General features: G+C 42.2%; 1 protein-coding gene across 3 annotated transcripts; it reads right to left on the bottom strand.

The window, feature by feature from the left end:
- Nucleotides 1-2,910: 2,910 nt before the first annotated feature.
- Nucleotides 2,911-26,451, bottom strand: LOC113029495 (uncharacterized). 3 transcript variants are annotated; one of them, XM_080306753.1, is made up of 7 exons: nucleotides 26,227-26,451; nucleotides 25,697-26,050; nucleotides 23,100-23,350; nucleotides 11,398-11,772; nucleotides 10,194-10,257; nucleotides 3,804-4,053; nucleotides 2,911-3,702 (listed from the first exon to the last, which is right to left on the bottom strand). In XM_080306753.1, the coding sequence occupies exons 3-7, from the start codon at nucleotides 23,180-23,182 to the stop codon at nucleotides 3,662-3,664; spliced, it is 813 nt and encodes a 270-aa protein (XP_080162879.1). In that variant the 5' UTR covers nucleotides 23,183-23,350; nucleotides 25,697-26,050; nucleotides 26,227-26,451; the 3' UTR covers nucleotides 2,911-3,661. The 3 variants fall into 3 exon arrangements, with proteins under 3 accessions (XP_080162879.1, XP_026036169.1, XP_026036168.1); XM_026180384.2 differs by lacking the exons at nucleotides 25,697-26,050; nucleotides 26,227-26,451 and adding an exon at nucleotides 23,446-24,158 and having other exon boundaries at nucleotides 11,398-11,567; nucleotides 11,652-11,772; XM_026180383.2 differs by lacking the exons at nucleotides 25,697-26,050; nucleotides 26,227-26,451 and adding an exon at nucleotides 23,446-24,157.
- Nucleotides 26,452-27,454: the final 1,003 nt, after the last annotated feature.

Genomic DNA, 27,454 nt, shown 5'->3' with positions numbered 1-27,454 from the left:
TGAGAGTCCTCACTGCCCACGCCTGTCTTTGGGTCTGACCAACACCGTTTCCTGTGTGTCATTCCCCCCTCGCCTTCCCCCCATCCGTCCTGTCTGCACTGACCTCTCCAATAAAGACAAAAGGTCTCATTTTCTGAAAACTCTTCCTATCCCATCACCTTCCGAAGAATCACTTCACCATGTTGATTAATAAGGACGGTGGGAATGGTTTGAAGTCTCGTCACAGAAAATGTGCCAAAGGCAAAGAATCTGAGCTTGAAATAAAATGAAATGAAAGATCAGCCCCATACAGGGGTTAAATTCAGATGGAAACTCTTATCACACAAAGAGAACAAGCGCATAAATATATCTGAGTGTGGCCCCTCGACTGTCACAGTGTAGCTGACATTTGATCTTATCATGTGTAAAAGCTATTTTAATTACTGAAGAGAACCAGTGTCAAACTCAGCCCAAGTATGGTTGTACGTTAATCCTTAAAGCAACAACGTTTTTAAAGTTGCAGCGTCATTTTTACACCACACCTAAAATCCCACTAATCGTCCGGGCTCTTCACCCTATGACCACACGCTGGGGTATCTAACGCCACATGACCCAAATGGAAACTATGTCAGCTGAAAAAAACCCATCGAAATGTGCAACACTTAAAACTTTGCCTGATTGGAGCATGGCTTCAAATACAGCCCTGAAAACAGACAGGCGGTCGTTGGCATTTCGCCCTCGTTCCTGAGAGACGATGTATCAGTCAACAAATGAACTACTGTGGCGTCACAGCTGGGGCCTTCTCTGTGTCGTTTATAACACAGAGAAGGACCCAGCTGTGATGCTGAAGTGGTAACTTTAAATTAGCTGTAGGTGTGAATGCTTGTCTGTCTCTCTGTTAGCTTTGCAACAGACTGGTGATATTCAGAGTGCACCATATGTCTGGTATTATTTCCCTTCCAAATTAGTGCTTCCTCTTAGTTGCTTGTCTAAATTTGTTTCCTTTCATGTTCAGGCCGTGTTAGTGTTGTCTCTGTGTGTGGCAGGTTTTGTCTCCATGTTTGTTTCACTGTCTGCCTGTCTGTCTCTGTATTCTGTACTTCTGATAGACGTCTAATTTTGCCAGTCCCTCTTTTTGTGCGCCTTGTACCTTGTCACTCTCTGTGACTGCGTCTCACTTTGCCAGTTCTCATGTATTTAGTCAGTTAATGGTGGTCTGAGTAACCCTCACCACTTTGTTCTCCAGTGTCTTTGTTCCTGTTCATCCTACATATTTTCCCCCATTTGTTATTTATTTCTGCTGTTTGCTATTTATATTTTATTCCTGCACAGTTTGCTTGAAGCACTCATATTTTGTCTATTCTATTCATGTGGATCTTATCTTTCTATTCCCTTGCTTCCTTTTCTGGTTACTTTTTTCTTGCCCGTGTTTCGTCCGTTTGCGATGTCTGTGTTTTTTTTATCTTATGGTCTCTTTTAAGTTTGTTTGTCTCTTTACTTCTTCAAACTGAATTCAAAGTGGAGAAAATGCTGCATAACATTCTCATAGTCTCATTCACACTAACGTTGGTTCTGTATCTTGTAACCAAAGGAAGTTTCAGCATGCAGACTGGAGCCAGCGATCAAAACACGTGCTTCCTATTTTATTTTGTTGGTTATGTTGTAACTGTCTCGTTACTCCTGATTTGTCCCTGCCATCTCCTCTTCCCTAATAACCGTCCTGTGTGTTTATTGTTTAATCTTCTTTAATCTTCTGGGTCCTCTTTTTTCATAACAAATGATCGTACTCCCCGCAGATTGTGATACTGACACCTCCAGGCCACGCTGCAACTCTCTGAGGTGGCTGTTTGACTGAAGCATCTTGATGGGAATCGCCTAAAATCCTAAAATAAGCAGTCTCAAGGACCAGAGACGAACACAGCTTTAGCACAGTGGTATGTGTATTTTTTCCTTCATGCATGACCTTTTTCCTCATCTCTCACTAAATATTATTAGTGCAACACTTTTCTTCCTGCATACACTCTTATACAAACACAATAAGAACCAAAGGGCCCAGATTATGGAAAAGGTTCAAGAAAAGATCACCTATAGAAATAAATTTTCAGACTTTTAAACCAAACCACAGATTCAGCCGATTTGAAGGTTTAGGAGCTACAACCAGATGGGCTGATCTAATGTATGCAAAAGAATTTCTCTAAACGCATTAACAAGTGTCAGCTAAGAACAGGAAACTGAAGCAGTTCACGCGGCTCACCAAAATCAGACAACAGAAAATGAAAACAAACAACTAGTCTCGATTTCTGCTGCGACATTCACACGGTAGGGTCAGAACACGACGGCACGGATCCTCCTGCCTCGTATGTTCGAGCCGCAGGTTTGATGATGCGGGGGATATTTTCTTGGCACACTTTGAGCTTCTTAGTATCAGCTGAGGATCATTTGACAACCACAGCCTACCTGAGTATTGTTACTGCCCGTCTCCATCTCTTTATGAACACAGCACCTTCCAGCAGAATAACAGGACATGTCACAAACCTCAAAGCATCTCAAACTGTTTTTTGAGCATGAAAGTGAGCTCGCTGCACCCTCCTCAGTCACCAGATCTCAATCCAATAGAGCACCTTTGAGATGTGGTGGAGGGAGATCCACCTCATGGATGTGACGCTGTGATGTCAACATGGACCGAAATCTCAGAGGAATGTCTTCAGCAACTTGTTGAATAAAACTATTCTGACAGTAAAAATGTATATTTATATTGACGTCACTAATATAGAAATACTAAACACATTCTGAATTACTAAAGAAAACAAGGAAGAAGGAAGTCACTTTGTGAATGTCCAGGCTTTCCAGCACGTTGCGCTGGAGCCACAGTGACGCATCATATTTTGGAGTGATTTCAGTTTTAGAGATTCAGGACTTCTCTCACAAGTGTGCAGTGTGAGACATTTTATTTCATTTTGCTGCCACGGACAGTTTCTTTTTGTCTTTAATTAGTAGACGTATGCACAAAATAAATCTAAACCACGTCGGCGAGCTCTGTACCTCACGGGAAAAATAAAGAGTAAACCTCACAGAACAACATTAACCTTAAAGCATTTAGATGGAAAATAAACCGCTAGAGTTTGTTCATCGTGCTTTTCATAAGGATGAGTTTCTTCCTGCCCACTTTCTGCTCCTCATTTCATAAACCAGGTGACAGCATCGCACCAAATACATAATTTTGTTGCAATAAAAAATATACATAAATCTATATTTACATATGCGTTTGATAATAAAAACAACAAAACCTAAAAGTTTATCACTTGGGTGGATCCACGAGCGGCCTGGCTCCTTCGGCCCAGGAACCAGTGGAATAACTTAAAACAGCTGTTTCGTCTCAGGTTTGTGACAGTATTGCAGTTAGATCATGACCAGATGACGTCAGTGGAGGAAAAAGGACGGTGGAGTTACTGCAGTTCATCCTGATGGGAGCACTGAGGCTGCATTTCTTCAAATCCAGTGCATCTCCTGGAATCCTGATCCGAGAGCATTGTGAATAGTTCAGCTGCAGTAAAAGCTTTGATACCCTTGTAGCACACAGTGTGTATACGTCCACATGTCATCATCCTGAATAAGATCCAGCCTGTGAGCTTCTTGTCACTGATTTCCCCCAAACATCTCATTTGGTGTTTGATGGCCGACGTTAATCAGGAAGGACTTCAACGTACTCAGACTCAGGAGCATCTGAATAAACAGAGCGAAGGTCAAACACACAAACCAAAGAAGATGCTGCGAGACAGAAATAGGACAGAAAAGAACAGAAACGGAGAAAATGTAAGGCGTACTCTCGTAATCATGTTCTTCCTCGGGTACGGTGTCAGGCTGCCTCCATGGCTCACGTTCAGTCCTGCGCGGCCTTTGTTCAGGTGACTTTGAAGGCTGTGCTTGCAGCTCTCTCTGTGGCTGGATCAGCAAGGCCGTCTTCCTTTTGACTGAGTGGCGCAGATGCATGGCCAGACCCTGGTTCTTCCTCTTGTAGTGACGAATCAGATCGTCAATAGTCTTAAAAAATGTCTCATCCAAACCCCCCGCTGTCTGATGAAACAAGAACAGCATAAAGTAAATATAACAAAGGTCCATCATCCTCCAAAAATCAGCCGAGTAATCACAGTTACAAGATGAGCTGTTTAAAAATAAAGTGTAAAATATCATCGTTTTATTTAAGCAGCTAGTGCTCTCACATGGTGAGATGACCCTCGAACATTTGTCCAAAAAAACCTTGTTTCTTTGGCTTTTATTTTGAATTTCGGGTTGAGGTTGCGACACTTGGAGTGGGTGTGAAGCAGTTTTTAACAAGGCTTATCTGTTTTTCACGCCTGAAGATTTCCTGTGGCTATCTCCTTTATTTATGAGGCACTACTTTGTGTTTCGAAGGCTTGTAACTTTGAAAACATTTAAAACATTTGTACTATTAAAGCAAATTATTGTCTTTTTTTCTTTTCTTTTTTTGTTTGAAAAACATTCAGAACATCAGAAAAAGTGCCAATTTCACCACGTTTTGCTTGAGCACACCAAATATTCAGTTGATAAAGATAAACTGAATATCAGTTTATGGGCCGGGTGGGGTCTACACCAGCTGTGACAGGGCCAGAGGTGGGGTACACTCTGCAGCCAGTGTATTCAACTTATTTCCTTGAAACATCGTTTAAAGAATTTCAAGACTATAAAAACGTTCACTCAACAAATTGTCAGAAGCAGAATGATGGTGCGATAAACGTTGTTGAACTTTATGCGTGTCATGTTCCCAGCACCGCTTCAGTTTAACAGTTTTCTTATTATAATTGTTGTTGTGGCCAAAGCTGACACATACTGAAAGTTATGGTTGGATGATCAGACGATAGACATCACAAGTAGGTTTTGCTGCATCAGGAACTCCTTTAAGGCTTTCAGCACCTAACAGGTAGGAGCTGTTCTGGGAGCACGAGGGAAACCCACACAACTGTGGTTGTTCACTGTTGTGCAACACATGTGAACAAAATAGGGGGAAAAAGTCAGTGTCACTTTTCCACAGCAAACTATGACATCATCAAATGTTTTGCTTTTAAAGAGCGTGAAAAGAGTTCAATGAGAGAACAACGCTCAGTCTTTGGCTACAGTCTTCATGTAGGACCCCTCGCTTTTCATATGACTGTCATTTGTGACTTTTAAAGGGGGTTTCCACTGCACTTCTGAATATTTACTACTTCGTTTGGAACCAACTGAATTTGAAGTTGGACTTTCCCAAACCTCAAGTGTTTGTTTGTTTTTTTATGAGGTTTTCGTCAAAACTTGAAAATACAGTCGATGTAAAAATGAAGGAAATCCTCTTTTAGTACTACGGTTTTATAAGAATAACAAATAATGAATCTAGTTCTTATCTGTTCTTAAAGTTATATAACCTCAGAAGAAGTCCTGTATGATGACTTGTGACATATTGTTACGGCGTGGTGTAATATTGGCAAAGACTAAAACAAAATGCAGAAGTTGTGTTTTTTTAAACTCAGTGCATGCCTTCATCCAGTAGCTTGTTGAACCACCTTTACCAGCAATACTTTGCAATAGTTTTCTGTGTGACTGAGTGCATGAGTCTCTCACATGCTGGTGGAGGAATTTTAGCCCGCTCGTCTTTAGAGTTGCTTCAGTTCTGTGAGGTTTGTGGTTATTCGTTTATGCGCAGCTCTCTTAATAAGTTCCTCCCACAGCATCTCAGTCGGGTTGCGGTGTGGACTTTGACTGGTCCTTTGCAGCCTGTTTATTCATTTCTTTTTCAGGTCGCTCTTTTGTACATTTGCTGCTGTGCTTGGGATCATTGTCCTGCTGTATGACCCATTTTCAGACCGATGGCCTCATATTTGACCATAGAATACTTTGGTACACAGAGGTGTTCATGGACACTCAGTGACTGTAAGGTGGCTACAAAACAAGCTGAAACAAGCTGAAACAAGCCATATTCCTTCTGTCTTCTTCTAATTGTACTTTCATGAACTTTAATATTTAAAAGGTTACCTGAGCACACACACCTGCAAACATCTCCTTTCATAGAAAACAAATTAATCAAGTGCATTTGTAGATTTACTGATTTTGAGACCAGACTATCTCAAGTCCTGCTAAGACTGTTGAATGAAAAGTCAGCTGGTAACAATAAATTTTTGTCAGTTCCATTCGCAGACATGGCTGTCTCGTAAATTATGCAAATGCACTGAAGCACAAGATTCATTCTAGTGGAGAAGTTACATTATTTCAAAAAGACCATAAAAAGGCCAACAACAACAACAACAACAACAACTGTTTTCCTTTACTTATTAGCAAAGGAAGTATTGTAGAATAGTGAAATAGATCGTAAAATTACAATAAATATATCTTGAAATATTTAAATCACCCCCTAATAATAGATAATCGTAGGGGGAAAAGTGAAACCTCCAGAAGCCACATCCTGAGACTGAGCCCACGGGCTTACTTTTAAAGTAGAACAGCTCACGCACGCCGGCAGCAGTTGAATAAATCTGTGGCTTTTATGCTTTTATACACTTATTTTTTTGCGTGTTGTGGAAAAAACTGACTCTGATAAAATGATGCCCTTCAGTGTGGGGTCTAACGAACGTCAGAGGAGTTTCCTGTGGGGAGACTTCACGACAACTGACTTTCCATGATCGAGGTGAAATGTTCATGTACAGTCAGCTGTTTAGCGTTTGTTTTCCATTTTTAAAGGCATGGGAAAGACTCTGAGATAAACAGAAAACGAGCTGAACTTCAACAACGATTAACAGACAGATGGAAACATTTAAAGGAAACATTGGTGACGTTTAAAGCTCCAAACTGATTTTGTGCAGACGCGGTGATGAGACCAAAGTATTTTCCTCTTTTGAATGGAACTCAAAACACAGTGAAAACATGTACAAAATGTAAACATATATAGCATATTAAACTATTTTAACTGGTTTTGCCATTAACTTTGTGTTTTCCTTTTCTCAGCAAACAACTTTTTTTTGAAATCCTGTAAAATAAAGTGCACAGTGAAGGACTGATTTGAGTCTCATTCACTCAGTTGCACTTTTTATCTGTGACTGATTCCTTTGTTTGACTTCACTCATGCTGGTCACACACTGGCCCAGAAGCTTTCACCACAATACTTTGACATACAGACTGGAGGTGCCGGGGACTGAACCACTGACCTTCCTGGTGGGAGCCGCCCGCTCTGAGCCCCAGCCGGCTCCTCAGGGATTACTAATAGCTCCTCTGTTTTTTTAACATGACGTATTTTCTTTCTCGCTATAGTTTGTGGTGAGATGTTTGATAAGCAAAACACGATCTGTTTAACACTTTGTTAGCAGCTGGCTAGCAGCATTGCGCTGTTTACCACTATCGTCTCGCCCTGTGTTTGTGGTGGACGCTGGTACAGGTTTCAGCCGCCTGGCAATTTGATGAAATGCTGAGAAATGAATTCATGGACTTTTTAATGATGTTTTTCAGTTTGAGGAGTAAAACTAGAAGATCATTTCACATAGATTTAAACATTTTTAAATGTAATAATTATATATACCTCTTTGATAAGAAATAAGATTCAAATTGTAGGAATGTTTGGCTGATGCAGCTCCACAGTTTTAACCGGTATGCACGAGGTAAGAAACACGTGTTGCCATCGTCGTTTTATCTATGAAGAGTAAAACATACTTTAACTGGATTTAGAACAGATTCTGCTAAAATACAGACAGAATTTTCTCCCTTATTTTTTTGGTGAAATAAATTTTGGAGTCCATCAGCCTCTATTTTTTTTTATCTTTCTTTCTTTCTCGCACTTTTAATATCTGTCTTTTTCATATTATTTTGTTTTTGTGGCGTCGTGAGTTTGTTCCTCTGATATGTCGCGTGTGTTTTTGGGTTTCTGTCCGTGAACCAAATACAAATTATTTGAAGACAACATCTTGATAACATCTTATCACTTTCTCAACATCTTGAGAAAATGATAAGAACATTTTTTCCGAAATAGAATGACGGCTAACTGAGCAAATAATTATTTGATTATTTGATTATTTTGATATTTCTGATTAATCAGAACGCTTCTGATCATGAAAATAATTTCTGCTGGCTCTGGGAGGAGTTTGGACTTGTCCTGCTCGTAGAATAGAAATATGAAAGCTTAGGTGCAGGATAGCACTTTGAGCTCTTTATAATGGTTGTAAATTTGCTTCTTTGCGTCCTCTGGTGTTGATGGCAAACTGTCCTGCTGGGGTGAGTTGTTGGGTTGTTTACCAGCTGTGGTTTTATCTGTTTAAAACTGAAACCTGCTGAAATACTCAAATTTTAAAAAAATCAGTAAAATATATGAAACTTGTGTGGTTGTGTTTTGTTGGTACTGACGTTGTCTGTAATTTTGTGTAACTGTGCGATTGCTCTTTATGTAAACTTCGTACAGTTCTGCCTCCCTTCACTCGTCTTTTGAGTGCAACTCATTTACCAAGAAACAGACAAAACAAAGGATAAAGATGGCTCACAGCGACAGAATAATGTTAACCTTGACAGTCACATCTTCACAGCTCTACCATTTAAAACATCTACGCTCTCAGAACTACTCGGCTTGCTCGGAGAGGGTCATTTCGTTTAGGGGTTTTCTCTGTTCACCTGACACTACAAAGGACCCTGCTCTGGGATTATTCGAGGAACTGTGGTTAATTTTTCTGAGGACGCTTTAACGTCTGAGTTTCAACAAACGCTTACTGGAGAAAAAATACGAGTTTCTTATTAAAATTGTTCCCCAAAGATGTGCCACCGAACATCAGTTTTATGTTCTGCTTCAGTTTTTAATAATTTGTTTCATGTTAGTTATTTGAAATACAATCTAAATGAATTTATATTATATTACATCCACGCTCCATATTTGGAAGTCAGAGCGTGGAAGAGGAGAGCTTTCTCAGATGTTCTCAGACATAAGATAAGGTCTCAGTAGCTCCGACTAATGACCAGGAGCTTGTGCCTGTAACTGGCTTTACTAGAAACAGCAAAGATCGACAGGAAAGCAGAGGGGAAGACATGCAGCACTTAAACCCGGGTTGGCCACTTGCTCATCCGACTGTGCTAAGCCGGCGCCGAGACCTGTTTTTGAGTTTTGCTAATTTTATGATAGCAAACAGCTTAACTGACATGTCATTATTGTTTATTTTAGTCTAAAATATTACATATTCAAAAAGAAATATTTTCTATGTACTATAGATCACATATGCAAATATGTTTAAATATACATACACTACATGGACTAATCCTCAATTAATTTTTGAATTGAGGTTTGAATTGAGGCTCTCAAAGCCACAGGCATGTAAAAATCGCAATCCTTAAGGAAATCAAGCACCTAGCCAATCAGTCGGTCTTTAGAAACGCCACTGAATTTGAGTGTGGTGCTATAATAGGATGAGACTGTTGCAACAATTCAGTCGGTGACATTTCTTCCTTTCCACAGTTAGCTTTAGCTGGTGTTATTGCGAGGCCGAAGCATTTGGAAACCACAGAAACCCAAACACGAAGTAAAGCATCATGTGGAGTTCCAGCACAGGCTCGCTGAGTGCTGCATCACGCAGAGGAGTCACCAGCGCTTTGCTGTCTCAATAACTACAGAGCTGCAAACCTCATCTGGCATCAACATCGGCACACAAACTGCAGCAGGCAGCTTCGTGGCACAGGTGTCAACTTTGTTGGGGCCTGTGTTCACAGGTGCACACCTTTGAGGACAATGATAACAGGGCATCGCTATTGTTCATTTGGTTGAGCTAGTGACTCATATGACCTACTGCAGGTGCCGCACAAGCAGGTGCCTGGGTTTGAGCCTGCCCCAGACCATTTCCTGCACATCATCACTCTCTCCCTGCCTTCCTGTCGACTCTTTGTGCTTTCCTATCAAAAAAGGCTAAAATGCATAAAACAATAATGAGGATGAGGCGTCCAAATAAACTTTACACCACACAAAGTGATTCCTTAAAGAACGCTTGGCAGGAGGCGGCCCCTCGAAGAACATTTTTGAATAGAAAAGACTCTTCTGCTTCTAAGAGTAAATATTTTACCGCTTGATTTAAAATCCTGCAGCGTGAAAGAGCATTTAGAGTCTCAGTTTACTGCAAACACAGAACAAGGAATAATTCTGAATTCAAGGACCTGGCTGCAGCTGCAAATGTTTCTGCATGTGGTCATTTGTGTGTGTGTTCTTTTACCAGGAGGGTGTAGTATCCATTGTGTGACTGCAGCAGTCTGTAGGTGTACACCACCTTCTGTTTACTGAAAGAAAAGGACATTTATGCTGCTGTTAGAGGACCACAGAAGAAGTAAGGTTAAGGAAAAAACTGTTTATTTAGACGTGTGTAAAAAACCTTTTATGCAACAAAATTCTGACTTTGTTTGTTCACACAAAATAAAAGAGGAAGAAGAACACATGGTCACATGACTCAATTTTCTCATAGTTTGAATCTTCTTATCAGTAATAAGCAGCTTCCTTAACAACTACACAAACAGAAAACGTTGGCAGTGCACAAAAAAAGTTATGCAAATTTGAATGTACTTTTTACTTGTATGTAAACACTACGTGCAGGTCATGGAAAAAAGATGCAGAAGCAGCAACGAGCTAGAGTGGAACCTTACTTGACCACAGCTGATATTGTGGTATTTGTGTAGGTGTACACTTCCTAGAGTAATAATACCCACGCAAAAACGTTCTTATCGTGATTTTTATTATAGAGTATAATCTGCTTAGATCAACGGAACATCTTTTGCCTCTAATATAATTCATAGAATTGCTAAATGCTCCCTGCTGTCAACACAGCAGAGGTTAGGAAAAACCTGCATGCACACTGCTGCATCAGCAAAAAGATCTGGTTACGTTTTTCCATTATTGCTTTTATTCAACGGCCTTTCTTAACAAAGCTCATTAAAACTAAATTACCTGGTTTATTATATTAAAATACTCTCTTCCCCCTTTGACGCTCGCTACAGAGGATTTTAGGTCACTATATTCACCTCATTCCTCACTGCCCAAACGCTTCACATCCTTATGAGGTTTTCAGAGACTGAAGGAGAGCGAGGTTTGAATTTGATTTGAGGGAGCACTTTTATTTGTTTAGTCCTCCCAAACCAAAGTCACATTAGAGTCCTCTTTTCCTCATCGCGCTCATCTCACAATTAAAGCGATTTAACTTAAAAAGTCTCCTATCGATCATGAATCTGCAGACAGAACCACCAGGAGGATGGTTACAAGGTTAGCCTACCTGACAACCTGCTATGAATGATACCATATTCTATATTAGGCTTCATATTCCATTGATACCATAGAGTGTCTTTACCTATGAAGCTGTTAAAAGAAAGAAGTTTTGATAAAGGTAAGTCTGGTGTATGGAGCCTGACTCCGTGGTGCAGAGTACTTACTAGACACAAAGACACATGGCTCCCTGGATGGTCTCGCTGTCTCGGATCAGGTAAGCTCCATCCTTGTTCTTCTTTCCCAGCAAATCCTCACACTCCTTCTTAGTCATGGCGCCATGGTAGCACGCAGGCAGAGCTGCTGCCATGGTGAAGAGAAGCCAGCAGACAACCGACTGACATGAACAAGCCAAAACACCTCTCAGCAACTTCTGCTTTCTCAAAACAGGCTCATTTCCAAGAACTGTCTGAGAACTCACTGTCTGAGTTCCCTCGGAGAGCGAGCAGGGGCCATAAAAGAGCTCAGTCCAGGTTCCCGGTGGGAAACGACGGGATGAAGGAGGTGAGCAGAGAGAGGTCGGTGCGCAGCGCTTGGAGGCACTGAGCAGAATGAGAAGAGAGAAGAAAGCCGCTCACACTAAAGCAGTTTCACAGGAAGTGTGTAACGTGTGTGCGAACACAAGCGAGAGAGGAGAGAGAAAGTAACATCAGTGATATAACCAGCACACATGTGCAGGTATGTGCAGGATAGAACTGACTAATGTTTTTAGTTAAAGCAGAAGAATCAGAGAGAGGTGAGAACAGGAAGTCAAAGAAAGATTTTGCTGACCGGTAAGCAGACAATGTGTAAAGTCTAGAATCACAGAGCAGGAGACCTGCTGGTTACAAGCTTAGAAGAATGAATTACAAACTCATTTATATTATACTTTACATTCTAACGGTGTCTTAGAGCGCCATTACTGTAAAACTATTAAAACAAACATTTTTGATAAAGGCAGGTCTGCCTCAGGATTCAGAGCAGAATCTGTCTAAGACATTTTACTGTCAAAACGGATTTGCAGGCTTTCTGGTTTTTATTTATTTTATTTTTTAACCGACTCTCGTCAGTTATCACAAATATTTAATTGCCCTCGTAGCTTAACAGTCACAGATCGGGGGGTCACGGACCAACCTGCAGGCCTGTGTGGCTGAGAGCTCATTGTTACAAAGTCATGTGGTAGATCAGGTCAGCACAGAGCAAGTATCTTTTTGTTTGTTCAATTTATCAGAATCAGAATACTTTATTAATCCCGAAGGAAATTACAGAATTATAGTTTCATCCATCCTGCTGCTTCTCCGTCTTCTGCAGGTGGAGGCCAGAGTAGCGGCGGGGTGGTGGTAGAGGCAGTCGGTAAGGTGCTGACCCTACTGTCGGTCGTCACCTTCCCCATTTCAGCCTGGATGTGTGTAAAGGTAAGAGAAGGGAAACCGCTCAGACTCAGGCTCTCGTTTCTGTAAATGAACTGTACTGAGAGGAAATCATGAGTCATCAGAGAGCAGAGCTAAAATATTAGCTGATAGAACATTTGTTTTATTTATTAAACAAAAATATGAAGTTCATTCATTGTGCAATAAATGTCGTTGTTTTGGGTGGGAGAGTTGGGGTTTGCATATTAAGTTCTAGAAACACTGAGTAAAAAAAGTGAATAAAAAAAGATTTTTATTGCAGCTTTTGGGCGTTTTTTTATACAAACTTTGGGGGGAAACTATTTCTAGTCTTAAAAATTAAATGTTATTGTATTTCTCTAAGATAAAACTTAAAAACAAACAGGTATAAAAGCTTTTAAGTTCAAAGTCATATTTAGTCTGCTTAAAATACTAGATGGTCGCAGTGTCAGAGAGCAGCAAACCAACATGAGCTTCTGTTTGTGTAGATGCTGCTAAACCGTCTCTGAGAGAAACCAGCAGAATAAAGCGCTAACCTTTTAACACACACACTTAACCCAGTCTGTACGAGGAAGCGGTGTGATGGTTTCTACAGGCAGAAGAGCCGCACACTTCTTCTCTGTGAGAGCAGCACAGCAAGAGGCCAGCTTTCCAAAACCTGAGCAAAAAACTGCAGTTTTGTTGTGTGTGTTAAAACGCTTGTCATAAATGCAATACTGTGCAAAAGTCATGAGCCACTTCACTTTCAGTAAAATTCATTGAAACGCGCAAACATGTGACAAACAAAACAAAACTTTGTACAATTCTAATGAGCTTGAAAGTCAATATATGGTATGAGCACACTCATTCTTCAACACAGCCTGAACTCTCTGAGGCAGCTTTCTGGTCATTTCTTTAAGAAGTCTTCAGGAATAGTTCTCCAGATATGCGGATACGCTTTTACTGCATTGGAAGTGTGTTTGGGATCATTGCAATGCTGAAGTGGACTTCCCTGTGTCCATAATTCCATCACTTCTGACTAGATAACAAACTCCGCTGCTTTGAAATGCAGCCTTAGATCATGACAGAGCAGAAGAGCACACAGGAGCTCTGCCAGAGAGGACGTTACAGAGGAGGTTAAAGAAGTCTAAGAGAGCAATATAGTTTGCATAGGCAACAGTATGGGTCTTATTTGTGTAGGAGGATGGAACCGCGATTGGGTCTGTGGGCGGTTGGTGGCAAACCAAGACTTAGTGAGAGCAGCAGGCAGAGAGTAGGCCGCCTGTTGATCAGGTGACAGGATCTTTTGACTAGTTACTGAAATCACGTGATGAAGTGGACAAGCTTGGTTTTGAGTTTCCAAGAGCGCTGCTGCAGGTAACTCGGAGAGATGAGGAGAGATGGCGTTACTACAAACAGGAGATTGCAAACAACAGTCACCACAGGTGGCCCAATGCTCACCATAACGCCAACAATGATCTGGCAAAGAACTGCTGTAACCTCCATCTGTGTTGAAACCAGGGCAGAAGAAAGGAACTGTGGGGAAGTTACTCCAAGAGGAGCAAGCCAGGAGTGTGGAGAATTATTGCTCAAGAGCACTTTAAAAAGTCTGGCTCCTTCTAAGCAAAACATAAAGACATCGGGGGAGATTTAAATGTAATGCTGTTACAGATAAAAACAAGAAAGATAAAAATAATTATCAGAATATAAACTCTCTCCAAAGCATTGACTACATATGGAGGTTATTTTCATGCTGCTCATTCAACCTTGTTCTTTCATAAAATTACACGAGCATTATAAAGAACATCATAAAAGAAGAACACACTATATCCAGCAGCAGGCTCTCTGCAGCCCTGCAGACCACATGAGTAAGCATCAGTTACATTTAATATATTCACCAGAGTTTAAAGTTGGTGTGTTTCCTCCACCCTCTGTGCAGAGTTTATGCACGTCAGCACGGTGAGCGGTGGCAGACTGAAGGCGGGCTGTAGGCCCACCTCATCCAATGTTAGAAACTGTCCTCCTGTTTTCTCTGCTGCTTTTTCCACTAGTGCAACACAAGCAGTAATTCTTCTTTCTTTACTTTTAGTTGGCTTTCTAATCACTAATGATTACTCAGGAGAGAGAGTCTGCTCCGAACTTCTCAAATGTGAGGATTTCTTTTGGTTTTCTGTCGTTGTTAATTCAATAACTTTGAGATGAGAAACCAAAAGTTCTTTAATTCTGGAAACCAACTAAAATCAGATGCAAAGCAAATAAATAAATGAAACTGTTTAGTTAACTGACATTAAAATTAAAATAATCTCGTATAGGCTCCTTCTTTTGCCTCGATGAACATAATTTGTTTTGTCATGTTTCTTGTATGTGTTTAGTGTTTTTAGCTGCTGAATCCCAATCTTCTGGATAAATAGAGTAAATTATCTGTAATTTAGAAGCCAGTCCTGCTTCATCAGGTGACTTTCACAGATGTGAAATGGAAACTTTCAGTCATCACTGCACAAAAACACTGTGAATGCACCCTCAGCTCTGTAGGATTCATCTTTGAATGTGTGAGTGTTTTGTGTTATGTTGATGAGCAGGTTGTAGTTGCTGTCGCCTTCAGACTGGGCCGGGCTGTTGAAGGACGAGCCAAAGGACCCGGTACCAGACGTTACTCTCTCTCTTCTGACCTGTAGCAACAAGACTTCAGCTTCTGTTTCATCGTTATGGGTGTAAATGTGCAGCGTTGGCTATGACGGAGTGGAAGGAAAAGGACGCTTTACTCTGAAATTACAGCTGAGATTCAGAACTATTAGAATAAATACAGGATCGCGCATCAAACAGAGTAACGTTAAAGTGGTTCTGTCATGATTGATGCTGAAGTAATGATTAAAAATACCTTATTACACACATTATTATGTTAGGTATAAAGTGCAAATACTCGTACTACACGAGACTTTAAATATCACCACTAAGTTAACTTAAACTATTTTTATTTGTACTGCACGCTGCCTCAGTGTTTTTCTTTTGGTCTTTTCAAGTTTTCACATTTGTGTGTTACCATGCAAAGAAGCACAACTAATAAAAATGGGGTCTTCTCGCCTTTCTGACGCTCTGCAGGTCTGGTCTGGTTCATCCCCTGGTTGGACGCCATCCAGACAGTAGACCTGCGCACCATGTTCTTTAATATCTGGCCACAAGAGGTCAGCAGCATCCTGTGATCACTGAAAGCTGGCACGCACTGACCGTTATTCCCATATAAGGATCACATCTGTGTCCACCTGGCCTGCTCAGAATCAGCTGCTTTTCTTTCACAATAACAGTCTGAAGTTATTTGTTTCTGCACACTGATGTTTCCTCACCTCTCCCTGCCTTCTGCTGTCACCAGGTCTTGACTGTGGATGCAGTGCTGTTGTGTTTTTCTCCCTTCATGTGGGTGATGCGTGTTGTAAACGGCCGCCAGGCCATGTTCTCGTTGGCCCAGACGGTTCCTGGTGCAGCTTTCACATTTATCCAGACTTGGGACCGGATGGATCTTCTGATACATCGATGCTGGGTTTGTATTTCCTCCTGGTTTGTTGCACTTTGCACCTCATATCATCACAAAGGTGTGCAGCTGAGTTTGGGGTGATTTCAGGAAGAGTTCACCTGCGAGTGCCATCTTTGTTTTTCTTAAGTTTTCTGTTGTCAGGTATGAGAAACATGTGTTTTGTAAATACAACCTGCTGTGCCTGATTTGTCCTGCAGATGGCGCTATGCCTCGAATTCAAATCGTGGGGAGTTCAGATGGAGCGGGTGGAGTTCAAAGCCCTGACACCCCCTGTTGATCTGCAGCGCTGCATGGCTTCAGAAGCCGTATCACAAACACATGGAGACATCTATCCTTATATACATATACAGCCTCACTGAGGCTAATTTAACAGAAATACACAAAGTATACAGACATGAAGTTCAGATACACACCTGTGTGACGAATTAAAGGAAAAGCTATTATCACCTTCAGTGTACCCTGAACCTTAAAGTTGAAAAAAAAAAGAAGTTAAAATTTGTTCTTTATATTAACTGGTTTGTTTTAATGTTTTTAAAGTAAAACAAAACCATTTTAATGATTTTTTTTCTTCTGCATTTTCTTTTATGTTCACATTTTTGTGCAGGGTTGTCTTTATCCTTCAAGCTTGGGTCCTCTATCAGAGGCCTGGGAGCTCGAGGGTCCTGCGTAGTATCTTAGCTGTTCCCAGGACTGCGCTCTTTCGGACAGAGATCTCAGATGTTGTTCCCGGGATCTGCTGGAGCCACTCGCCGAGCTTGGGGGTCACTGCATCGAGCGCTCCAATTACCTCTGGGTCACCCTCCAATTCTTCTCCAGCTCTTCTCTGAGCCCTTGGTACTTTTCCAGCTTCTCGTGTTCCTTCTTCCTGATATTGCTGTCATTCAGTATCACTACATCGATCACTACGGCCGTCTTCTTCTGTTTGTCTACCACCACTATGTCCGGTTGGTTAGCCACCACCATTTTGTCCGTCTGTATCTGGAAGTCCCACAGGATCTTAGCTCGGTCATTCTCCACCACCCTTGGGGGCATCTCCCATTTTGACCTCGGGACTTCCAGGTTATACTCGGCACAGATGTTCCTGTACACTATGCCGGCCACTTGGTTGTGGCGTTCCATGTATGCCTTGCCTGCTAGCATCTTGCACCCTGCTGTTATGTGCTGGATTGTCTCTGGGGCATCTTTACACAGCCTGCACCTGGGGTCTTGCCTGGTGTGATAGACCCCAGCCTCTATGGATCTTGTACTTGGAGCTTGTTCCTGTGCTGCCATGATTAGTGCCTCTGTGCTGTCTTTCAGTCCAGCTTTGTCCAGCCACTGGTAGGATTTCTGGATATCAGCCACCCCCACTGTTGGTGGTACATACCGTGCAGGGCCTGTCCTTCCATAATGGCGCCTCCTCTTTCTTGGGTTTCTGTTGCCTGAGGACACTGAGCACGTGGTTAGTTGGGGCCATCCTTCTGATGTACTCGTGGATGTTCATTGTCTCATCCTGGACTGTGGTGCTGACACTCACCAGTCCCCGGCCCCCTTCCTTCCGCTTAGCGTACAGCCTCAGGGTGCTGGACTTGGGGTGAAACCCTCCATGCATGGTAAGGAGCTTTCTTGTCTTTATGTCAGTGGCTTCCATCTCCTCCTTTGGCCAGCCTATTACCCCAGCAGGGTACCTGATCACGGGCAGGGCGTACGTGTTGATGGCCCGGATCTTGTTCTTACCGTTCAGCTGACTCCTCAGGACTTGCCTGACTCTCTGCAGGTACTTGGCGGTTGCAGCTTTGCAAGTAGCTTCTTCCGATGTGCCTGTGGGATTCCCAGGTACTTGTAGCCGTCCTCAATGTCTGTAGAGCTGCATCCACATCATCTAGCAGATCCTCAGAGGATATTTCACTTGTAACCAGCTACAGAGGGTCCAGGTTTCAAGCTTTGCCGTGATCCTATCTTTCAGGTCAGTTCCTCTTGCACTCAATGATCCTTCTTCATTCTTCTTCGTTACAAGCATGTTTTATTTAGTTTTACTTTATTATTTAGATTTTTTATTTATTGGTGTTATAAAATCTTACATATATCAGGTTTAATAGTTTTACTGTTTCCATTTAAAATGACATTCACCTTTTCAGGCTCTTTGATATGGAACGCCAGGACTGCCATAATGAATTAATTAAATACACCATTAAATAATTAATTAAATGTGTCAATAATTAATTAAAATTGGAATTAATTAATTAAATAAATAGTTATGACACATGTAATTAATTAATTATTGACACATTTAATTAATTATTTATGTATTTCACATTTTAATTAATTATTGACACATTTAATTAATTAATTATTGACACATTTAATTAATTATTTATGTATTTCACATTTTAATTAATTATTGACACATTTAATTAATTAATTATTGACACATTTAATTAATTATTTATGTATTTCACATTTTAATTAATTATTGACACATTTAATTAATTAATTATTGACACATTTAATTAATTATTTATGTATTTCACATTTTAATTAATTATTGACACATTTAATTAATTATTGACACATTTAATTAATTATTTAATGATATATTTATTTATTTCATTTTGGCAGTCCCGGCGCCTGGCTCTCGTCATGAAATAATTTTATCTGTCAGCCTCACCCATCAAACTCAGGGGGCGGGGTTAACGCTGCCCATGCAGCTTCTCTAACATTTGATTGGTTGCCGTGCAAAGTAAGTCAAAACAGGTCGATCCTAGATAATCGATTGCTTGTGTAGACTTGGGGCAGCCAGTTATCCCAGAATGCAGATCAAATCACAGGCAGCAATGGTGGTGGTGTAGTTTTAAAATACCCCGTTTTTCTGTCACCAGCTACACTTTTAACAGTGTTTTAGCCGCGAATGTCGCGCCGTATGTCTGGTCAGGTTGTCAACATAGAACATGCTTGCAAAAGTGCTCAGATGTTTTCAGAGATTTCACTAGCTCTGCTAACAGTTAGCATGCAGAGCGCACCGAGGGGGTACATTAACCGGTTTGTTTACATATTCCACTCTCCGTGTTCCACATGTTGCATTCGCAGATTCTCATTTTCACCGAACGATCGTCTCTTTCCGCCTGGTCTTGTGTCTCTGTGCTTCTGTAACATAAAGAACGAGCTGACATTTTTCTCACGAAACCAGCGATCAGCTCAGCAGACCCTCAGTTTACCTGCATGCATCCTCCTCCTCACCTGTCAGCTGTTTAACACCTGCTGCTAATTCAAGAAACACGCCTAGTTACCTGGTGATAGTCACAGTTTAACTGGGCAGCCGGTGCTCGATATAACGCAATGTCAGCGCATTTTTCTGCACAAGATAAGTAAATATAGTGTTTTCCCCGAGCGCAGAGCTGCTGGAGCTCGTTTCCTTACAGAGCACTTTATAGGCGAACAGCTTCATCAGCGGCTGATGTCCAATCACCGGCACACAGCTTTCAAACCTCAGCTGAGTTTTAGCTCTCAGTGGTTAAACGCTGGACTTCATTCACTCAGGTTCTGTCTGTCGGGTCACGTTTACTTCGCTGTTTTATTTACAACTGAGCAAATCGGTTTGGCTGAGGTTAAAGTTACGTTTCATAACTGCATAGTTTCACAGACGTTTAATGGTTCACTGGCACATGTGTTAGACTGAACTATCATCTAAATATCATCTGTTTTTTAATAGTTATTCAACTGTATTCTAAGCACCAGCTGTCTGTTAGAATGTGATTTTTTTTCTCTCTCTGTTGGCAGAGGTATAAAAATGCGCAGGAAAATCTGACGTGCATGGCAAACTTCACCGACGATATTTAAGGAGGAATAAACACACATCAAACATAAATGAACCATTTGCCTGTCTCCATAATTGAGAGAATTTTCTCTTCTTATATCAACACTCTCTCTCTCTCTCTCTTTTTTTTTTTGCTTTTTCGGTCATGTTATGTTTACCTGTCAAAGGCTTGTTACAAACTATGAAACACATCGTGCAGACTTCTGGATGTTAGAAGAAAACTAATACTGCTCATGAATGAGACTAAAGGCAGGAAGGTGTCCTTTAAAACTAAACATGTTAATAGGACCTCCCTGTTTATATCATAGTTTATGATATAGCACGTGTATTTCAGTAATAGCCTGCTGAGGCCACTATACGTGCTGGCCTCATATCAAATGTGAAGGCAGACTGAGTCTATGTTTGACGTTTGTTTATATCTAATCTTCCTTTTCAAACATTTAAACAGCAGCGAGTCTGCAGCTGAGGGAATACAAATTCAAATTGTCGGAACAGGTTTGCTCGTTTCTTGGATTCATTTGGTGATTTATTAAATGTATAACTGTAATTCTAATCTGCTGCTGAGTCTCTTACACTTTTCTTTATGCTGTATATTTTCACGTCTCTGGAATAGTTGGCAGTTAGATAGTCAGCTGGGAAACTCATGGAGCTGAGGATATCGTGGATATGCTGACCTCGCTGCGTGGTGTACAGAGCGAGGTCAGCATGATTAATATTCACAATAAAAATATTAGCCGAACATCATGAAGTCTGTATGTGTTTCATAGTGTCGAACAACCTTTGTACAGTTAAAGCCAGCAGTTACTACATGACGGAAACACCAACGTTATCTCTTTTATGTGTTTATACACAGGTCACGCTGATTACTGAACAAAAACCCAAAGATCAGATGTTAAACAGATTTGCTCTCTCTCCTCCTTAAACATTGTGGCATGAATAAGGCACGGCGGGACCACAGAGCGACGTTCAGAGCCAACTTTATTTGATTCACATCACACCACACCACCACCAACCCCTGAGTCCCCGTGTTTTAACACGGCGGGCGTGATTGCGGATGCCGTGCAGGTGCGTCCGCACGGCCCCGCAGACCACGCCCCACCACATACCCCCATCGCCCGATTGAGGCCGGGGAGTGATCCGGCCAAACCTACTCCCCCCCGCGACCTGGGGCGAGACTCGGCCCCTACACATCGGCGCCCCAGCCCCCGACCAAGCGACGGGGAAGCGTCCGTTCTGGTGGCCGCCCGCGCATCCAGCGGCAACGACGAAGCTGGTCCGGAGGTCGGCCGCGTAGCAAGCGGACACGGCCCCAGCGGCATGGCCGTGTGCTCCTGCACACAGGCGGCTGGGCAGACGCCAGGCGCGCAGAATCGACTGGTGGCAGCGAGGCTGGACTAGCCAGCCCGCCGATCCCCGGCCTAGCGGGGCTGTCCCGCTCCTCTGCCTCCAACTCCGGCTGCACAGGCTGCCCTGGAGCAGGGACCTCCGTCTCCCCGCACAGCTGCTCCGCCACCGCCTCCGCCACTCCCGTTTGGAGCGGCTCCCCGCACTGCGCCTCCGCCCCCAGCAGGCACCGCCCCTCGCCCCCCTCCGGGTGGAGCGACTCCTCTGCCTCCGGCAGGTGTAGACCCTCGCCCGCCTCGTCCTCGGCCTCCGATTGGAGCGGCTCCTCCACCGCTCCCGGCAGGAGCAGCCCTTCACCCGGCTGCTGCTCCTCCTCCTCCGGCAGGCTCGGACCCCCGCGTGGCTCGTCCACCACCTCCGGCTGCCGAGGTGACCCACACGGCTCCTCCACTGTCCTCGAGACACACTTGTGGGGGTGGCGCCCAGGCCCAGAGCAGCGCTGCCAGCTCTGCCATCTTCCCCAGGTGGCGTTCGCTCTCCTGCCGCAGCTCCTCCTGTTGGCGACGCACCTCCGCCGCCTGCTTCCGCTGGGTGGCCGCTATTTCGGCCACCATCTCGGCCAGCTCTTTCCTTTCCTGGCTCTGGTAGGTACCCGCCATGCCGCCTCCTGGGTTTCGGCACCAATGTGGCATGAATAAGGCACGGCGGGACCACAGAGCGACGTTCAGAGCCAACTTTATTTGATTCACATCACACCACACCACCACCAACCCCTGAGTCCCCGTGTTTTAACACGGCGGGCGTGATTGCGGATGCCGTGCAGGTGCGTCCGCACGGCCCCGCAGACCACGCCCCACCACAACATGTTTTTAATGTTAGTTATAATTCAGAATTGGCGACTGAAACACGTAGGACACATAAGAACATCAGGAAATAAAACACCGATAAATATAACCTCAGTAAAAGAAGTCAGCGGGGGTTACTACAGCTGTGTACCGGGGCCTGCGCTTTGTCGGTGGGATTGCTTGCGAGGCGAGCGGGTCTATCCCACGCTTTGCCGTGAGACTGGGACGACATCTCCGAAATCATCGAAACACTTTTGCAAAGAGGCTGTATCTTGACAAACCGACCAGACACATGAAGATTAAACCACTACATTCTCGGCTAAAAAAATATTAAAACGGTATTTGGTAACACACAAACAGGGTTTTTCAAAGCTCAGTTCTGTTAGCTTCCACATGCCGGTTGTTGTGTGCTAGAAACAATGGCCACCAGGCCAAAGCAATGGTTTTGACTCGATCAGCGTTAACCCCGCCCCCTGAGTTTGATGGGTGAGGCTGACAGATAAAATTATTTCATGATGAGAGCCAGGCGTCAGGACTGCCAAAATGAAATAAATAAATATATCATTAAATAATTAATTAAATGTGTCAATAATTAATTAAATGTGTCAATAATTAATTAAATGTGTCAATAATTAATTAAATGTGTCAATAATTAATTAAAATGTGAAATACATAAATAATTAATTAAATATGTCAATAATTAATTAATTAAATGTGTCAATAATTAATTAAAATGTGAAATACATAAATAATTAATTAAATGTGTCAATAATTAATTAATTACATATATCATAACTATTTATTTAATTAATTAATTCCAATTTTAATTAATTATTGCCACATTTAATTAATTATTTAATGGTGTATTTAATTAATTCATTATGGCAGTCCTGGCGTTCCATACTTTGAAGCACACATGTAAATTTTTTTGGTTTTATTGTGATCTGCAATTTAAACAAGTTGTACTAATAAAGTTACAATAATATGTCCTGTGATCTTAACATGTCTGTACCTGCCCGTTCTTTCTGTTTGAGGTGATTGCAGCCAATGGGGAAGTGTCAGTATCCCACGCTTTGGTGAAGGCGGCGTCGACATGTGAAGGAAACACGGTGGCGTTACAGCTGAGATTCCTGCGGTCACTGCTGTCCATGAAGAGCAGCGCGCGGTCCGTCGCGGTCTTCCCCGTCCCTACAGAACTCCCGGATGTCGCCGTTTCCTCGCTGCCTCAGCTCCTCACAAACATCAAAACTCTGCAGCTACTTTCTGGAAAAATAAAAAAGTTTACGTTTAAACCAGAATGTGAAAGTGTCACAATACGGCTGTGTGCAGGCAAAAGTAGGACCCAAACGCAAACTCACAGAGACAAAAGGTAAACTCAAAAAACACAGCTTTATTGCTGGCGTGGGACACGAAAAACAATACAAAATAAACTAAACTGGGAAAACTAAAGCACAAGGAGCCACAGGGAAAAATCACACAGCTATGATGGAGGACGCAACACTGACAAAGAGAAACATGGGGCTTAAATACACTGAGGGATAACGAGGGGGAATGAGCCACAGGAGGAGAGCACAGCTGAGAGTAATTAAGCAGGATGAGGCAAGGGAAGCAAAACTAGAAACATTAACATAGAACAGACTGAAAGTAAAACAGGAAACACACTGACGGAACTCAAGACATGTGGACTTAACAGACTGGGGGAGACAGAACATAGGGATCTGAAACATGGAACAGAAAGGCACAGTAGATCAACATGAACATAACAACGCCACAGGGGAAGAGTAAAACTGAACACGATGAACACAGAAACACCAGACCTCTTCACAATAAAACAGGAAACATAATGAGACGTAGACATGACAACCCAAACTTCACAATGTAAGACACAGACATGAAACACATGAAGAGCAGGGGAGATTTACCATAGTTGGAAACACGAGGGGGAAATAATAAGAACTAGAAACACTTAAGCATGATAACAAATGAACTTAGGAACCTGAAGGGCTTACATAAACTAAAACATCAAAATGAACTAAAACTCAAAACACTGGGTCATAAGACCGTGACAGAAAGAGAAAGAACCCAAAGGAACAAACCTGTCTGAGCATTCAGCGCTCTCACTGTTGCACTAACTGTAAAGTGTAAATAAGTGATGTCACACCCAGTGTTTGTATTTGTGGAATGTCTGAATTTTGGTTCCCGCCAAGCACCACGTCACTTTGGACAGATGTGTTAATGCAGCGGTCTCCAACCTTTTTTGCGCCACGGACCGGTTTATGCCCGACAGTATTTTCACGGACCGGCCTTTAAGGTGTCGCGGATAAATACAACAAAATAAAACTAGTACCGGTACCGAAAAAAAAGACGATTTATTCATAACACACGTGAAAAGACCCAGGAAAACCGAGTTAACGACCAAAGCGATAACAAAATAACGCTGAAAACCGATAAAAACCCTGAAAACCACACATTTCACACCTGAGCCTCAACTCTCGCGGCCCGGTACCAGTCCGAGGCCCGGGGGTTGGGGACGCTGTGTTAATGTACTGCACGAAGCATAAAACTTTTCCTCTGTTTTATTCAGAGCTTCACCTTCAGATTTTGTCGGAACAGGTCATCTATGATAAAGCCATATAAGCATGTTACTGTTTATTACACTCATTTCAATTGATTTGTTGCCACTAAGACATTTGAGTGTTTTTCTTTTTCTGCTTGACCCAAGATGACAATGAAACACCCTGGAGACAGAAAGGAATATCCAGAGGAAGTAAAGCTCTGGTCTCTGGATCACTCACAGTCTCAAACAGTCTGCTTTGATGGCGTGTAGCATAACATCCTGGAGTGGAGGCAGGCTAGCAGTCTGTGTCCTCCACCATTTTTCAGATATTTACCCGTTTCTGCCCAAGTACCCGCTGGATGAAGCAGCCCAATCCGTCAGGATGGATCCCATCCTGACATCAGCCAAAATCTGTGCCTCAGTAAATCACAGCTGATTTGGCAGCACTAAGGCAATTTAACAATATTATGCAAGTTGGTTTTAATGAAGTTGATCGTAGTTTTAAAAGCAAACAGGTTCAGGTTCTGCCTCACTTCATTGCTGCAGCTCAAGCCGTCAAGATGTTATGACACCGGCTCAGATTTGGCGAGGGAATCTCCCGCGCTCACGGTGCCAGAGAATGGATCCACAATGAGACATCCCATTACCGTTACATAATACTCTAACAGCGACATGAATATGCCCTGGTTCAGTGGTTACAATGTGATAATCTGAGCAGGAGGCACAGATTAGCTGAAGATTCCAATAATAGAACATCCAGCTCCTTCGAGTCAGCTGACCCTACCTTCAGATTATAAAGCCAGTATTATTATTCTGAACATGCTACCAAAGTACAAACCTGGGGTACTTTGAATTTACTTCACAAATTCCATTATATGTTCTTTTCCACACAGTAACACTGCAATTTTATAGATGTTTAATTAGTACTTATAGGGGACATTAAAAACTGAAACTTTAAAATCTAGAAAATAAGATTTGTTTTAATTTAAAAATTAATATTTTTAATTGATTATATTAAGTAATAATTATTAGACCTCACCGTGAATCGCTACCTTATCGTGGTGGAGGGGTTTGTGTGTTCCAGGGATCCCAGGGGATATGTTGTCTGGGGACCTTTGCCCCCTGGTAGGGTCTCCCATGGCAAATTGGTCCTGGGTGAGGGACCAGACAAAGAGCGATTCAGAAGACCCGTATGAAGAGAACATCGAGGGAACATTTACCCTGCCTGGGATAGGGTTACCGGGGCCCTGCCCTGGAGCCAGGCCTGGGGAGGGTGCCCGAGGGCGAGTGTCTGGTGGCCGGGCCTTAGTCCATGGGGCCCGGTCGGGTCACAAGCAGCTTTACAGGAGACCTTGTCTTCCTGATAAACTTGATTTTAATTTCAGTCTTTCTTAGGCTTCCACACTCTGACAAATAGATGAAAGAAAGGAGCTTAAATCAACAGAAAAAATAAAATAAATAATAATAAATTCTAAAAAAGCAGCTATAGCTCAAAATCAATAAATTAAAATGAAAAATGAAAAATAATTTACTAAATATAGTATAAAAATGCCAGCTAACATTAGTGGGCAGTGATACTTACCACATATGTTAACAGTCATATGGTTTGAGAAACAGACCAAAGAGCCTCACCAGGTGCTCATGCAAACTTAAAAGAATCTCCAAAGTATCTGAACACAAACAGACATAACATAACATTTGAAGCATAATCAAATAAAACAATAAAAACTCCCTAACACATTATAATAATAATAATAATGGATTGGATTTATATAGCGCTTTTTCAAGGCACCCAAAGCGCTTTACAATGCCATTATTGAATTTAGACTGAATTACATGAATCTGAGACTTCACAGAAATATCTTCTCTGTGTGATAACTGACCGCTGAGGCTGCGTTAAGCCGTTTACTAGTGAAGAAATCCTGAAGCCTGCTCGCTCATCGCTGATTTTATAATCTCTCTGACCAGATCCTCTTCAGCCTCTTTGCCTTGTCAAGTCAGGTGACCGATGAGATAAGCTCTTTAACTCATCAGAACATCGTGACCCCACAGGGACCTTTTTACCTGGGTGCTCACCAGCCAATCAGTGCTCAGTCTGGTCTGCAGAGACCCCCTAAAAGACCCACAGTGAATGGATGGAACACACACACACACACACACACAGGCTCTGCTAACATTTATATGAAAAACTTGCAGGATTTAATCAGGGAAGACAAACTTGCAGAGAATGAAAGCTCAATAAAACAGAATTATTTTGATTTTTCTAACTGATGCAGCTGCATGAAAGCAAAGTGGTCACACTGCTGACTTACAGCAAGAAGGTTCTGGGTTTGATTCCAGGATCTTTTTGTGTTTGCATGCCCTCTCTAAGTACTCTGGCTTCCTCCCACAGTCCATAGACATGCACGTAAGGTCAACTGGAGATTATAAATTGGCTGTAGGAGGGAATGTGAGCGTGAATGTTGGATGGAAGGTTGTTGAAGCAGTGGTGACTTTTAAAAACTCAAACAAAGACGTTAAACAACTTAATCGAGTAGCACACAAGTTGGTTTTTTTGTTTTTGATGTCACAGTTAAGAAGCTACAGAGTAGTGACATCATCAGGGTTGTGGGCCGGACTGACTTAGACACAAACTAAATAGAAACAACACACACTCTTTATTGTATATATGCAGCTTTTCCCACATAAAATGTACTTTGCAGGCCGCACAGGTACATTTTTAGGGTTTACTATTGGACGATCCCAAATCTCTTATTCTGAAAATTCAGCCACTGCAAACCAGTGTGCCGTTTAAACACCACTGTTTGACA

Source organism: Astatotilapia calliptera, chromosome 9, assembly GCF_964374335.1.
Source record: "Astatotilapia calliptera chromosome 9, fAstCal68.1, whole genome shotgun sequence".
Classification (NCBI taxonomy): domain Eukaryota; kingdom Metazoa; phylum Chordata; class Actinopteri; order Cichliformes; family Cichlidae; genus Astatotilapia; species Astatotilapia calliptera.
This window is presented reverse-complemented; position numbering and strand designations above follow the sequence as displayed.

Excerpts from the sequence above, each read along its gene's own strand:
- LOC113029495 (XM_080306753.1), bottom strand. The coding sequence starts at position 23,182 with ATGTCGACGCCGCCTTCACCAAAGCGTGGGATACTGACACTTCCCCAT. Across the intron at positions 11,773-23,099 it reads CAAACAGAAAGAACGGGCAG|TGCCTCCAAGCGCTGCGCAC; the intron begins GTACAGACATGT and ends CATTCTGCTCAG. Across the intron at positions 10,258-11,397 it reads GCCATGTGTCTTTGTGTCTA|TAAACAGAAGGTGGTGTACA; the intron begins GTAAGTACTCTG and ends CTTTTCTTTCAG.